General features: G+C 52.2%; 1 protein-coding gene across 2 annotated transcripts in view; it reads right to left on the bottom strand.

Annotated features, from left to right (window-relative positions):
• Nucleotides 1–12,833, bottom strand: part of Tas1r2 (taste 1 receptor member 2) — a 17,829-nt gene extending 4,996 nt beyond the window's left edge. The window contains exons 1-5 of one of the 2 annotated variants that reach the window (XM_021161367.1): nt 12,612–12,816; nt 10,858–11,158; nt 6,942–7,085; nt 6,309–6,854; nt 4,684–4,893 (exon numbers count right to left, since the gene is read on the bottom strand). In XM_021161367.1, the coding sequence (XP_021017026.1) occupies nt 4,684–4,893; nt 6,309–6,854; nt 6,942–7,085; nt 10,858–11,158; nt 12,612–12,802 (1,392 nt within the window). In that variant the 5' untranslated portion in view covers nt 12,803–12,816. Of the gene's footprint in view, nt 1–4,683; nt 4,894–6,308; nt 7,086–10,857; nt 11,159–12,611 lie in introns of both variants that reach the window. The other variant, XM_021161366.1, reaches the window with a different exon arrangement.
• Between the last annotated feature and the right edge of the window lie 1,204 nt (nt 12,834–14,037).

Here is a 14,037-nt window from a genome sequence, read left to right as displayed (position 1 = left end):
TATGGAAGTGTAAGCCGAATAAACCCTTTCCTCCCCAACTTGCTTCTTGGTCATGATGTTTGTGCAGGAATAGAAACCCTGACTAAGACACCATGTTTCCCTGTCACTACAGCCAAGACTCCCGGTTGGCACGTCCTTCTGAAGACCAGGGGTCTCAGGTGAGCCTGAACCCAAGGGAAGTGCCTGCGCCACTGTCTCTACTGCAGGGGAGCCCAGCACACAAAGGTTGCCAAGCGTGGGATGAAAGGAGGTGTGATACACAGAGGAGACATTGGGACTGAGCATCAGGAGGGTGCAGTGTCTGAGCCCGGTGAGGGAGTCAAGTGTGGGTAAGACTATGGTAGAGGCAGGAGACAGGGAAGGCCGTAGACAGTCACAGGTGTGGGTGAGCAGCCACTAGAACCTATGGACATCATTTCTATGACCAAGGAGAATGACCTCTTATAGGCACACACAAGGAGGGCCTAAGGTTCAGACCTGGGAGTCACAAAAGGATCCCTCAACACCAGAGCCCATCTCTTTTTGCCTCTCTCAAGTCTGAGGTCTCTGCTTTCTTGTTTTCCTCTACACACACACACACACATACACACACACACTCACACAGGGCTTCCTTGTATCTGGCCATCAGATGACATATCTAGATAACTTGTCACCTCCCTAGCACTCCATGGAGAAGTTTGAGTGACTCACACCAGTCACAAGTAAGCATCCATGGGCTAAGATACCTCAGCTCGTAAAGGTGTCTGCAGCCAAGCCTGATAGCCTGAGTTCAATCCCCGGAGTAAAGGTGGCAAGAAGTACACAAAGTTGTTCTTTAACCTCCATGCGTGCCCCTCGGCATGCATGCTCACACATGTGTGGGCTCGTGCACACACATCATCATCATCATCAATTTAAAGGAATTAAACATCTAATCCACTCCTGGGCTTCCTGTGCCTTACGGAGACTTCTCTGCCAAGAATATGAGCATGCACTGTAGAGGTGCACGGCCCTCAGCATAGACACAGATCTGTCCATGGCCCACCACACATTGCCAGGTCTCTTCCACCTCTGAACTCAAGACCTCTTACCAGCTCCTGAGTAGCAGATCAGGCCTGCCTTGCACCTCTGAGACCTCCTAGTGGCTTTCATTTGCTCATACATGGATGGTGGCTCTGGAGAGATAGCTCCATTGGTAGTGTGCTTCCCACAAAAGCTTGAGGCCCCAAATTCCATCTCCAGAACCCAGGTCAAGAGTCAGGTGTGGTTGGTCACGCGTGTCAATGCCGGTGCTGGGTTGCTGGAGACCAGAGGATTCATGAGGCCTGCTGCCCAGTCAGCCTCACTTATTTGGCAAATCCTAGGTCCCAGTCCAAGACTTTGTCTTAAAAAAAAACAGCCAGGCAGCTGCAGAGGTTAATCGCTGGCCTCCACATGTACATACACACACATTCACCTGCACACCCGTAAGCACACCTGCACACACAGAGAAACTTGGAGCACAAACAGATGCCAGATGCTGGGGTATGGCAGCGAAGTCAGCAATGCAGAGCCCTGCCGGAGTGAAATCAGTATCTTTGTGAATGTGATAGACAGCTATAAACACCGTGAAGGATGGTAGTGCTACAGAGGGGAGCTTCACTGGGGATGGCTGGCTTTCAGCTTGGCCAGGGAGAGCCTGGAGTCCCCACAGTGAGAAGACAGAAGAGCAAACTGTCTTAGAGAACTGGGCCGTGGGGCTCAGCACAGCCCCCAAAGCTGCAGTCGGGTGCATATGCATACATAGAACATTCCAGTATAAAAGTACCTGCATAAACACATACACCCCTAACAAAAGAGACCTAAAATACATAAAGCAAGAAAGAATGGACGGAAAACAGAGAATGTGTAGTATTCAATAATAATGGTTGGAAATGTCAACACCATGTTTTCAATGACTACATAGAAATAAACAGAGGACCCACAGAGAAGTGGAAAACTTGACCAATACCATAAAACAACATGCTCTAACGGGACACTCTAACAGGATGCTCTGATCTGTAGCAGCAGAGCACAGCATCTTACTGACCAAGTACAGATGAGCATCCACGGGACAGATCCGCACTAGGCTGTGATGCAAGCTTTGACCAAATTAAAAGGATCAAAAGCATGGTGGTCATGTTCTCCCAACACAGAAAAACCAACTTAGGTAAATAACAGAAGAAGTGGCTGGAAAGACTGCTCAAGGGTTAAGAGCCCTGGCTGCTCTTGCAGAAGGTCCATCCTGGGCTACATAAGAAACCCGAAGAAGAGAATGGAGATGTAACTCAGTTGGCCTAGCACGCAAGAAGCCCTGGGGTTGAGCCCATCACTCCATAACCCAAGGGCTTAGGAAGTGGAGGCAGGAGGATCAGATATTCAGATGTATGCTCAGTTACATAGTGTATTTGAGACCAGCTTGCGTTAGAGACTCTCAACAGGAAGCGAGAAGGAAGGAGGGAAGGCAAAGAGGAAGGGAAGGAGGGAGAGGAAATGAAGAAGGAAGGAGGGGAGAGGTAAAGAAGGGGGAAGAGAAGAATTCAGCCAGCTGGTGGAGAGCTTGTTTAGCATGTATAAGACCCTGGGCTTGATTCCCATCACCATAGAGCACACAAGCAAAGAAATAATGAAGAACCTAAAGTCACTGGTGTTCACTAGACTGTAAGGATGGAGATCTTAGGGTCATAGTGGTGGGATTCTGGTCCCCACTGGGGAGACATATCCACGGCAAACCAGCTGGTTCCGCTGAGGTTTTCCTACCCGTGAATGCAAGGGTCACAGTAAGGGGCTTCGGGTCTCACAAGAACCTGGATGGGGCATGCAGGGTAGACTGCTGGGCACCTCAGAGCAGCCCTACTACGCCTCTGTCTTGGGGACATTTACCATCAGACAGCTGGGGCTGGGGACCTTAGGATGGAGGTTACAATCATTCCAGGGGGGTCACCCAGAGCAGCCACATACATGTTAGCAAAGGAGGGTGACTCCAGAGTGGTGGTCACTGCCTGTCACTGCCCACCAAATGCCCCCTTGGCACAGACAGGGCTGCCTAATATCCTAAAGGCTCTGTGGCCCTCCAGACTCATGCAGGACAATCTCTCTCATGCAGCCATCACTGACTGGCCTCGCCTCAACTAGCAGGCCGCGCCTTACACTCTGCCATGGGGCTGTGGTGTAAGATGTCAGCCAGGAGCTTTGAGACACCCAGTCACACGGAACCTGGAAACCCAAGGGCTTAGCACTCCAGAGCCACCTGTGGCCACTGGGGGATGGGATCCGGACAACCCACACTGCCTGTTTCTCTCCCCTGGAACACAGCTCTGTAGCAGATCCTTGGAAGGTAACACGAAGGTGGTGCAACTGTGGGTCGCAGCAGTGTCTGACTTGAGGACATTCCCTTGTACTGGCTTTTCTGCTCTCCTACTGCAAGCTTTCCCAGCTCCCAGTCTTGGTACTTAAAGGCATGTCTGTAATAATCTATCCCACGTGACCCTTGCCTCAGGCTGTGCATTTCAATGGGAACGTAGACTGAGTAAGACCTTGTAGGTCTTAATGCCTATGTCCTAAGTATGCAACCTGACTCCATTGTGTGTATATATATATATATATATATATATATATATATATATATTCTTAAATATATACATATATATTTAAAGAAAAGAAGGGTCCCTCATCCGAGAGAACTTGTGTTCTTACACAGAGGGGACGCATGGATACTGACAAGACCACAGAGAGATATCAGGTGACAGAGGCAAAGATCAGAGTAGAGCTTCCACAAGCCAAGGAGAGCCAGGGGGTGCCATACAGCAGGAGAGAAGCCAAGCAGATCCCTGGCCTCTGCAGGGACCAGCCTCACCTCTCCCTCGGCTTCTGCCTACAGCAGCTGGGACAAAGAACGTCTGCGATTCGAGCTCCAGGAAACAGAAAGACGTCAACCTGATTCACTCCACAGACTCAACAATGGTGATTGGCTGGAAGGTTGTGTAGAGAAAGCCTCTACCATAGACAAGCTGTGCGGCGTTAAGGAGATTACACAACCTCTCTGTGCCCTCAGTGTTCTAGCCTATACAATGGGGAGAGCAGTGGCCTTGGTCCCTGTGATGGGTAATCCTATCAACTTGGTGAGATTTAGGATCTGTGAAGATGCATCTCTGGGTATGTCTGAGAGGATGTCTCTGGAAAATTTTAGCAGAGGAAAGATCCACCTCGGATGTGGGTGGCCTCATCCCATGGGCTGTGGTTCTGGCCTGAATAAAATGGGACAGTGAGCACCAGCACCCATCTCTCTATGTTTCCTGTCTGTGGATGCGATGGGGTCCGCCACCTTAGGCTCCTATGACCGTACCCTCCCAACAAGACAGACTGCATCTTCAAACCCTGAGCGGAAATACACCCTGCACCCATTAAGCGCTTCTTATCAGTTGTCTGGTGTTGAAATCAAGCCTAACCCATCACGCCAGGCTGATGTGGGAGCCACATGCACTTGAGCGCAGGGCTGTGAGCCAAAGCCCCAGATTCCCAGTCTCCTGGAGCTGGAGAACCTTCAAATCCACAGCTCTCAGTTGACAAAGAAGGACATGACCCTAGCTAGACCCTACACCCCAAACGGAGACCCTGCCGGCCACTGCTGATGCATCCCCGGAGCCCCTTCCTGACAAGCCCCGAGGCGCTACCCTCCAAGCTGACCGTGTTGTTGGGGGTGTACCAGGACACATTGTTAATGTAGGTCAGCCTCATCTCGGTGGGGGAGTAGGAGGCGATGCTTTGGAAGGGATTCTGGCTCAGGCCCCACTGCCACTGGATGATGTCCAGGAGCATCGGCATGTCCCCTTGTTCGTCGAAGAAGAGCTGGTTGCCCAGGAGTGTGAAGTTGACATTCCAGATCTCCCTGAGTAGCTGCAGGGGGTCAGAAAGAAGGATAGCAGAGCTGGTATCCGACGGGACCAGACATTTGAGAGTCTACCCCACTCCCCACCCCCAAAACCAGCCTCAACACCTGTCTAGTGGGAACACTGGGGACATGGAACTGTTGGGGACTCAGCCCTGCCACTTTAGCCCTGTGTGGCTTTAGCCCTGTTGCTCAGCCTCTCTGGACTTCTAGTTTCTTGACAGAAGAAACTTCCAGTTTCTCTTCTGCAAAATGGAAGCAATAGGATTCTTCTAGGCTCTGGAGCCACACTACACACTTAGAACGGGAGCCAGAGAGACGGCTCAGCGGTTAAGAGCGCTGGCTGCTCTTCCAAGGACTTAGGTTCAATTCCCAGCACCCACACAGCACCTCACAACCACCAGTTCCAGGGGATCCAATGCCCTCTTCAGACCTCCACGGGCACTGCCCGCATGTGATGCACAGAGATAACACACGGGCAAAAACTCATATAAATAAAACATTAAGAAAAAAGAGGGAAAAAACTTAGAACAGTAGCTGAAAATAATGCTTTCTTCTCCTTTCTCCTAGAAGTCATCTGGGGCATCCCTCAGGAGCTCTCTCAACTGTAAACAGCAGCTGGCACTGCCCCCCACCCATCATTCCTGCTCCCCTAAACCACAGATAGGTTTAGGGAAGCTCCCGACACCGGTGCCAGTTAGAACAAGCTCCTAACAGAGCAGCCTGTGGCTGAACCGCAGTCCTAGCTCAGTCCTTAGTTGGCTTTGTGACTTTGTGCTCCCTGTGTGTCAGCCTCCCTAAGTGTGCAAGATCAACCGTGAGGACGCATCCTCGTGAGCATGTGGATAGCGCCAGAGCACAGCCCTGAGGAATGACACAGGCTGCTCCTGACTTCTTAGCACTCAGGAGCTGGCGCACAGCAGGCAGCCAAAGGCCTTTCAAAGAACTGCACCTTTCAGAACGTAGGTACTTAGAACGAGGGACTAGGGTGGTGATACGTGACCGAAATAGAACAGAGTTGGGCTGCTCTGTGTGTGTGTGTAGCATATGTATGGGGGTGGGGGGCAGGCAGGGGGGGGGAGTATGCATGCCTGAGCACCCGCACAGAGCCCAGAGGAGGACATCAAGTGTCCTTCTCTCACTTCCCATCTTATCCCCCGAAGACAGAGTCTCTCACTGAGCCTGGAGCTCCATTGGTGGTCATCAATGCCAACAAACCTCCCATCTCTACCTGCCCCAGCGCTGGGTTTATAGCGCCCACAGCCAAGTCCAGCTTCTTACATGGCTGCTGGGGATTCGAACTCAGACCCTGTGCTTGCTGAGCATCTGGAGATAGGGGATGCCCTGTGGCTTCCTGTATCCCTTTGCCCAGCCCCTGAGCATGGTGATGGTGGAGCCAGTCCCTGTGAGTCTAGGCCCTCACCTGCCATGGATAGACGATTTGCTTGGTGCAGCGGACCTGGTTGCAGCGGAGGAGTCTGTGGAGGGTGTGGGCCACCGCGTAGACGGCCGAGTACACACTGTAGACCACACGCTCCCCCGAAAGCATGAGAAGGTTGTTGAAGGACTCGGTGATGTTCAGGCAGGCGTCGCAGTCCTGGTTACAGGTAGTCCGCAGGCTGGTCTCATTAGGCATGGGATACCCTGGCTTGTCATGGCGCACTCGGAACTGGCTGAAGCCAGGGATGGACACCCTCTGGATGGTGACGCCCAGGAAAGTGCCCGTGTGGCGCAGCTCTGTGAAGTTGTGTAGAACCGGGTCGATGGCCCAGGACTCAGAGGCCATCCACACAAAGCCCGTGAAGTTCCAGCGCAGCACCTCACGGAAGAAGTTGTGCAGGCTCAGTTCCGGCGAGAATATCACCACCACGCGAGCCGAGGTCCGCCGCAGCTTGTCCAGGATGTTGTCCAGTTGGTCCTGCTCCTCAGGCCTCACGGCCTGGTTGGGTTCTGGTACGGGCAGAACCTCCTGGAAGGCAATGCAGATGTCGCCAGTGTTGGTCAGACGCTGGCTCAGCAGGTGGCTCTTCTCCCGGCCGTAATCGTCATCGCTCACCAGCACCACGATCCAGTTCCACTGGAAGTGAACCATCAGTTGCACCATGGCTTCGATGTGGTGGGTGGCGCTGGGCACAGTGCGCAGCATGGCAGGGAAGCGCCGCTTGTCCCGCAGCTTGTCGGTGATGGCGCTATATGTGATCTGCCCAGGGGGAAGGAGGGGTGTTAGGAGAGGGATTCCGTCTGACATCATTACCCTGGGACACCTTCACACCCAGGGCTGTGACTATACACCATCATCATCATGGCCACCCTAGTACATGTGAGGCCCTACTATGTGCCACACCCTGGCTGGGTGACCCACACCAGTCCCTTATTCACCTAGTGCCCCTACACCTGTTACAAGTTACACCCTGGCTAGGTGGTAACATCTGTCTCTTCGTGTTGCTTAGCAACCCTGTCTCTTCCCGTTGCTTAGGAACCCTGACTGAGCTCCTCCTGCACATCCTGAGCATGGCTCTCACCATCCCTCCAGCCTCCCAGCCTCATCGTCAGCCACAGGTCCTCCTTGACCCCACCCTAGGTTTGTGTGGGGTCATTGGTAGTTCCATCTTTGGTCGTGGCTCCCAGCTGTGACCTCATAGCCTCAGTGTACCCCAAAATGAGGCTCCCAGCCTCGATTCCCTCACACCACACCATCTTCCTTACAAGTCTCATGCAGCCTCTTACACAAACATCATGTCTTGGCCCAAAATCCCAGTGCCCAACCCTAGGTCTACCCTCCCTCCTGAACCTCTCAGGCTTGGATTCGGGAATGTCCACCTCCCATCTCAAACGTGACTTTTCCAACCCTAGTCTCCGGTTCTTCTCTAAGTCCACTCACCAGCTCCCACCTGATAGGTGTTGAAGGCATAAAGGTCCTTCTGACCAAAGATCAATAGGGAAACCAGGAATATTAATCATGCCAGGGTCTCTCCTCAATGGGGGGAGATAAAATACCTGCCTTCCTTCCAGAAAGCTAAGAGTGAATATTGTTAATGACCCGGTAATCTTTTTGGTATCTGTAGGGACAAACCTCACCCACCTTTTGCTACAGAGGCAGACTTTACCCAAATCCCCCCAGAATGTTTATCCCAAACTCTCCCTTCCTAACTTCCGATTCACAGAACCCTTCTGTGCTGGTTTGAATAGGTATGGCCCTCATAGACTCGTGTATTAGAATGCTTGGCCCATAGGCAATAGCACTATTAGGAGGAAGTGTGTCACTGTGGGGGCGGGCTTTGAAGTCTCTTATGCTTAAGCTATGCCCAGTGTGGCACACAGTCTCCTGCTGCCGCCTGCAGATCAAGATGTAGAGCTCTCAGCTCCTTCACCAGCACCAGGTCTGCCTGGATGCTGCCATGCTTCCCGGCCATGATAATGGTAAGGAACTAAACCTCTGAAACTGTAAGCCAGCCCCAATTAAATGTTTCCCTTTGTAAGAGTTGCTGTGGTTCACAGCAATAGAAATCCTAAGATACTGTCCCTAGAGTGGGGAGATGTCACATGTAGTGCTGACCTCTATGCTAGCCCAGTCAGAGACCAAACCAGATTCTAGGCCCCTTAGCTATAGAACCCACCCTCACCCTCATAGGTACTCTGTAAAGGAATTTCTATAAAGTCACACCTTAAGCTTTATTGTGGACCTGGAATGGGACTGACCATTGCCTGGAAACTTTCCCAAATGGCACCATGCTTTAAATACACTGATGATGAACCACCTGGTGCTAGACTCCCTAAGTCTGATGCAGGCTGACTAAGTCAATCCGCACAAAGCTTCCATTCTCACTCTTCGAGGATCACTGCCTACAGGGTCCCCCTCATGGCGGGAGTCCATCCCTTCCCGTTTTCAGGCCCCAAATGATGGTGGCATCCCTGACCTTGTCTCACACACCACACACCCATCCTTCTTTCAGATGACCTTGAGGGTACCCATCCAGACCCATCAGCGACCTCCACACTCCATCCTAGCCACCACTCTCCAGACCCTGGCTCTGCTCACTGTCAGGAGTCTCTGCTGACTCTTCTTCCTGGAATGCTCTCCTCTCGGATGCTCGCCCACACACCGCCCCTGTGGTCCGCACACCCATCTGATCACCACACTAAAACATCCAATCTCTTAACCCTGCCTCAGTCTCCACCCACCTATGGCTATTTTTATTATTGTTTTGTTTTTGGAGACAAGGTTTCTCTGTGTAGCCTTGGCTGTCTTGAAACTCGCTCTATAGACCAGGCTGGCCTTGAACTCACAGAATTCCACCCACCTCTGCCTCTGGAGTACTGGGATTGAAAGCATGTGTTACCACGCCTGGCCTCCCCTGGCAACTTTACCTACATTTCTAAATTCTGGGTCACTCGTTCATCCATATGTATTGTCCATGTTTTCTCATATAAGACAGGCTGCATGCAGGCAAGGATTTGTGCTTGGTTCCCAGCTATTTCCCTAGCACCTACAGCCATCCCTGGCACACAGTAGGTATTCAGGAAATATCTGTTACATAGATAAATGGATGCACTCAATCCTGGACCAGACATTGCACATCAAAATGTTAGCACTACTAAGTGTCTGGCCCCCACTCTGGGTACTTCACGAGGTAAACGCTGCAGCAGCAATTCTAAGAGTTGTGCTGGCCTACTGTGTGGCAATCTGATTTATAGTTAATATTCTACACCTGTGCTGGCCTACTGTGTGGCAATCTGATTTATAGTTAATATTCTACACCTGTGCTGGACTGGGCACTTCACCCACGTGGCTGGTGACAGGTTGATGGCTGCCAGAGCCTCACGGGATGGCTGAGGAGGGACAGGCACTTGAGGCCAAGCCTGAGGGTGGGTTTAATCTTTCAAGATCCCCTTGGTGGAAGGAGAGGACCGACTCCCACAGACCATTCTCTGACCCCCATACATGTGCCATGTCACATGCTTGTCCTCTCCCCCAATAAGTGGAAATGTAATAAAAAAAAAAAATGTTAAAGGTGAGCAGGGCAGTAGTAGCGCTCGCCTTTATTCCCAGCACTTGGGAGATGGAGGCAGAAGGATCTCTGTGAGTTCAAAATGTCAGCCTGGTCTGCAGAGTGAGTTCCAGGACAGCCAGGGCTACATAGAGAAACCCTGTCTCTTGCCCCATTCCCCTGCCCCCCAAAATGAAAAGATAATAGCAGACAAGCAGCACTGTTGGGATATGTGTATATGTGTGTGTGTATGCACACATGTGTGTATGTTGTGAACATGTGTGTATAGATTCACATGTCTGTATACACATGGAGGGCAGAAGTCACCATTAGGCATCATCTTCAGTCACTCTCTACCATATTTCTGGAGATAAGTTCTCTCACTGAACCTGGAAGTCACCCGTTTGGCAAGACTAGCTGACCAGTTTGGCAAGACTTCTCTGACTAGCTCAGAGAATCCCCCTGTCTCCACACCCCCTCCCCCACTGCTGGTCCAGGTGTTTTATGTGGGTGCTGGAGATCCAAACTCAGGCCTGTACACTTTACCATCTGAGTCATTTCCCCAGGCCCTAGTGAGGCCTCACTCCTTGAAGGCCTACTATGAGTCAGGCCCTGTGCTGGGCAACTGAGCAAGCTGATACTGCCTGCTCCTTAGTCCTCATTCTGGAGAAAGATGCATTTTGTAGTAATGACGGCATTGCAGACCACCTACTGTGTGCTGAAAACTCTTTTCGGGTTGACTACTTCAACCCACAGTCAGTCCTGGGATGGAGTTTCATCAGCCCACTTTACAGATGGGGAAACAGAGGCTCAGAAGGGTGAAGAGAGTTGTCACAGGCTTCCCAGTAAGTCGGCCAGCCCTAAGCCTGAACTGTTGTTTGCCCCAGCTCATGTTCCTTGCCATGCCTGGCAGGGAAGAAGAGCTTCCCGCCCTCGGGACAGCTGCCCCTCTGACCCTCCCCGGTTGCATCTCCCAGGCATCACCTGTGGCACGAGGAAGTAGGAGAGAATGTTGGACACGGTGATGGCGGACTCAGAGTTGTCTGGGCCAATGACGGCCACCACTTGGGGCCTGTACTGGCTGTAGTCTTTGAGGATGGGCAGGAAGTCATCTATCTGTGACAGGAAGTAGAGCCCGGGCTGGATATTGTTTGAGAGGTAGCAGACATCCACCATTTCGTAGCCGAGCAGCACGCCGGGCAGCAGAGAGCTACAGTTGTTGATTTCCTCCACGGCGAAGCGCATGGCCTGCATGAGGTTGTAGCCCAACACCTTCATGTTGTACCTGCAGGGACACACACGGCGAGGGGCGTGTCCACAGGGGCGGGGTGAGGGCGGGGCGAGGGCGGAGCATAGGACGGACCGCTGCTCTGTTCTCCACATGAGAAAATCTGACAAGGAACACCCTAGAAGGTTCTGGCACTTACTGCATTCTGGTCACCTCCGTCCCTACGACCGCACTGTGATCCCCATGACCCCTACCATTGTCCACAGTGACCTCCTCCATCACTGCCATCCCCACTGTCACCGTCATCTCCCACTATCCCAGTGCCATCACCACCACCATCACCACCACCACCACCATATTATCACCAACATCAACACCACCATTACTGCCCAGACTGCTATCATCACTAATACCATCACCAACAAACTACTATACCATCTATGCAGCTACCACTACCACCACCACCAAAACACCACCATTATAACTATTAACACGGTCACCATCAACACCGCCATCAACATCAACACCACCATCGTTAAAATCATTAGCACAACTAACGCCATAACCATCACCACGACTACCACCATCACTCCCAACCATCCTCATCACCACCATCACAGTAACCGCTACCACCACTACCACCATCAGCATCATGCCTACACCCATGTTAACTACCACCGTTACCGCTGCAGTCAGCCTTGCTAGTGACATCATGACAGACATCATCATCATCATCATCATCATCATCATCATCATCACAGGCGTCAGAGCACTTAGCACCAGCCTCCCCAGCCTCAGGTCTCCACAGCATCCTCCTCATTGTATAAGTGGTGAATTCCCAGTCAACCCTTAGCCCTCTCTGTCTCTGTTTCTGTCTGTCTCTGTGTCTCTGTCTCTGTCTGTCTGTCTCTCTCTCTCTCCCTCCCTCCTTCCCTCCTTCTCCCTCTTCCCTATCACCCAGAATGTCCCTCCTCCCGAGCAAGACCAGGGTGACTCAGTCTCTAAGTGGAGCTGTCACCCCAAATGGCACACAGAAGGGAAAGGAGGACTCCCCAAGCCCGGAAGCACTCCCTGTCTCCCCAGCCACATCCTTGGGACCTGCAAAGCTGCCCTCCAGTGTCCAGTGTCAGAGCTTGCTACCCAAATACCACCTTCTGCCTGGCAAGGCAGAGCCTGATGTCTAGACAAGGCTTTGACATGGTCTTATTGGGAGTGGGGCTCCCCCATTTGCCCGAGTGGCTGAGGATGGCTTTGATGGTGACTCTGTAAGTTTAAACATCCTGTCTTTCCAGGGATGTAACTTAGGGACAAACCAGGTCTCTGGGTTGCAAACAACCACTTAAAATTTCAACAGATTGTGCAAGGGGAGGGGCACTGAGGGCTAGCAGGCTGGATCTAGAACTGGAGGTTTAGCAATGACCGAAGAGATGCATTCTGGGCACTTTCCAGGGTCCTGACTCTCCTCCACCCCACCCCTCCACCACCACTTGCAACTTGACTGCAAACTCACTCATTGCACTTGGGCACCTGCAGGTAGCTGAGATGGGAGACGCTCTTCACGTTGGCATGGAGGGTAAAGAGGCCACCCAGGAGGTAGTCCCCAGCCAGGTGGAAGTCGGAGTTCCCAACCAGCATGACTGGCTTAGGCAGAGCATGCAGCAGGAGAAACAGCAAATGGAGTGTCCTCGCCTGGGGTCCCATGCCAGCCAAGTAACAGCCTTAGACGATGCCCGGCCTCATTGTGGAGCCGGTCACCCCACACTGAAGCATTTGCACAGACATTTACATAGTGACGATCCTGCCCGGGGATGAGCGGACATCCTTAAGGGCTCCAGGCAAGGAACAGAGACTGGAGCAGGATATATTTGTGGGGCCCAGTGGGGCCTCCATGGCTTGGGAGAACACGGAATTTTTACAACGTGGCTGCACCCAGCCTTCTGCCTGAGCTCATACCTGTGTGGCCATTGGCTGTGAAGGTGGCAGTCAGCCATGGTGGTCACACAAAGGCAGGCAGAGGAGACAGCCATGGTCACAGTGAGCCCAGCCTCATCCATTCATTTGGTGTCTCCCTTGGCATACACCTGGTATGCAGCCCAGAGCTGCCCCCACCCACCCAATGGGTAGAGGAGACTGGGGTATCCCAAGCTCCTTTCCCAACCATCTTCCTCGATGTGCCCTTGTGACCCCTATACCCTCTTGTATGTCTTCAGTCTGGTCTCCTCCCCTCCTCCTGCACACACTGGGCTCTGAGCTGCCTTAAGATGCAGAGGGGTGGACTCCCTCATGGCAGAGCCTGTAAGCAAGCCTACCGTTGTGCAGACACTGGGCAGAGTATTGGAGAGGTCTGTTCTGGTTCCCCACAAGCTCCGTCTCTACCCCTGCCTCACCAGATGTTAAGACATCTCAAGACTGGTTGGATATGGTGATGCAGAGTTGGCGTCCCAGCACTCAGGAGGTGGAGCCTTGGCTATACAGGGTGCTGGTTAGTTTCTGTCAACTTGACCTAGTCATCTGGAAAGAGGGGCCTCAGCTGTGGGATTGCCTCCATCACACTGGCCTATGGGGAGATCTCTAGGGCATTTTTCTTGATTGGTTTGAGAGGGCTTGGCTCACTTTAGGAGGTGCTGCCCTTGGGCAGCTGCCCTAACTCCTCTCCAAGATGCACCATAACCTACAAGCTGCAAAGAATCATCGCTCTTGGGGCAGGAGGGATGGCTCAGTGACTGCTCTTCCAGAGGTCCTGAGTTCAATTCCTAGCAACCACATGGTGGCTCACAACCCTCCGTAACGGGATCCGATGCCCTCTTCTGGTGTGTCTGAAGACAGTGACAGTGTATTCATAAATAAAGTTAAATAAATTTTTATTAAAAAAAAAATCACTGCTTTCGGTCAGTGTTTTATCACAGCAACCAAAAGGAAGCTGAGGAAAGGGCCAG

This window comes from Mus caroli, chromosome 4 (assembly GCF_900094665.2).
Source record: "Mus caroli chromosome 4, CAROLI_EIJ_v1.1, whole genome shotgun sequence".
NCBI classification, from domain to species: Eukaryota; Metazoa; Chordata; class Mammalia; order Rodentia; family Muridae; genus Mus; species Mus caroli.
Note: the sequence above shows the minus strand (reverse complement) of the source record. Positions and strands in the feature narration are given on the sequence as shown.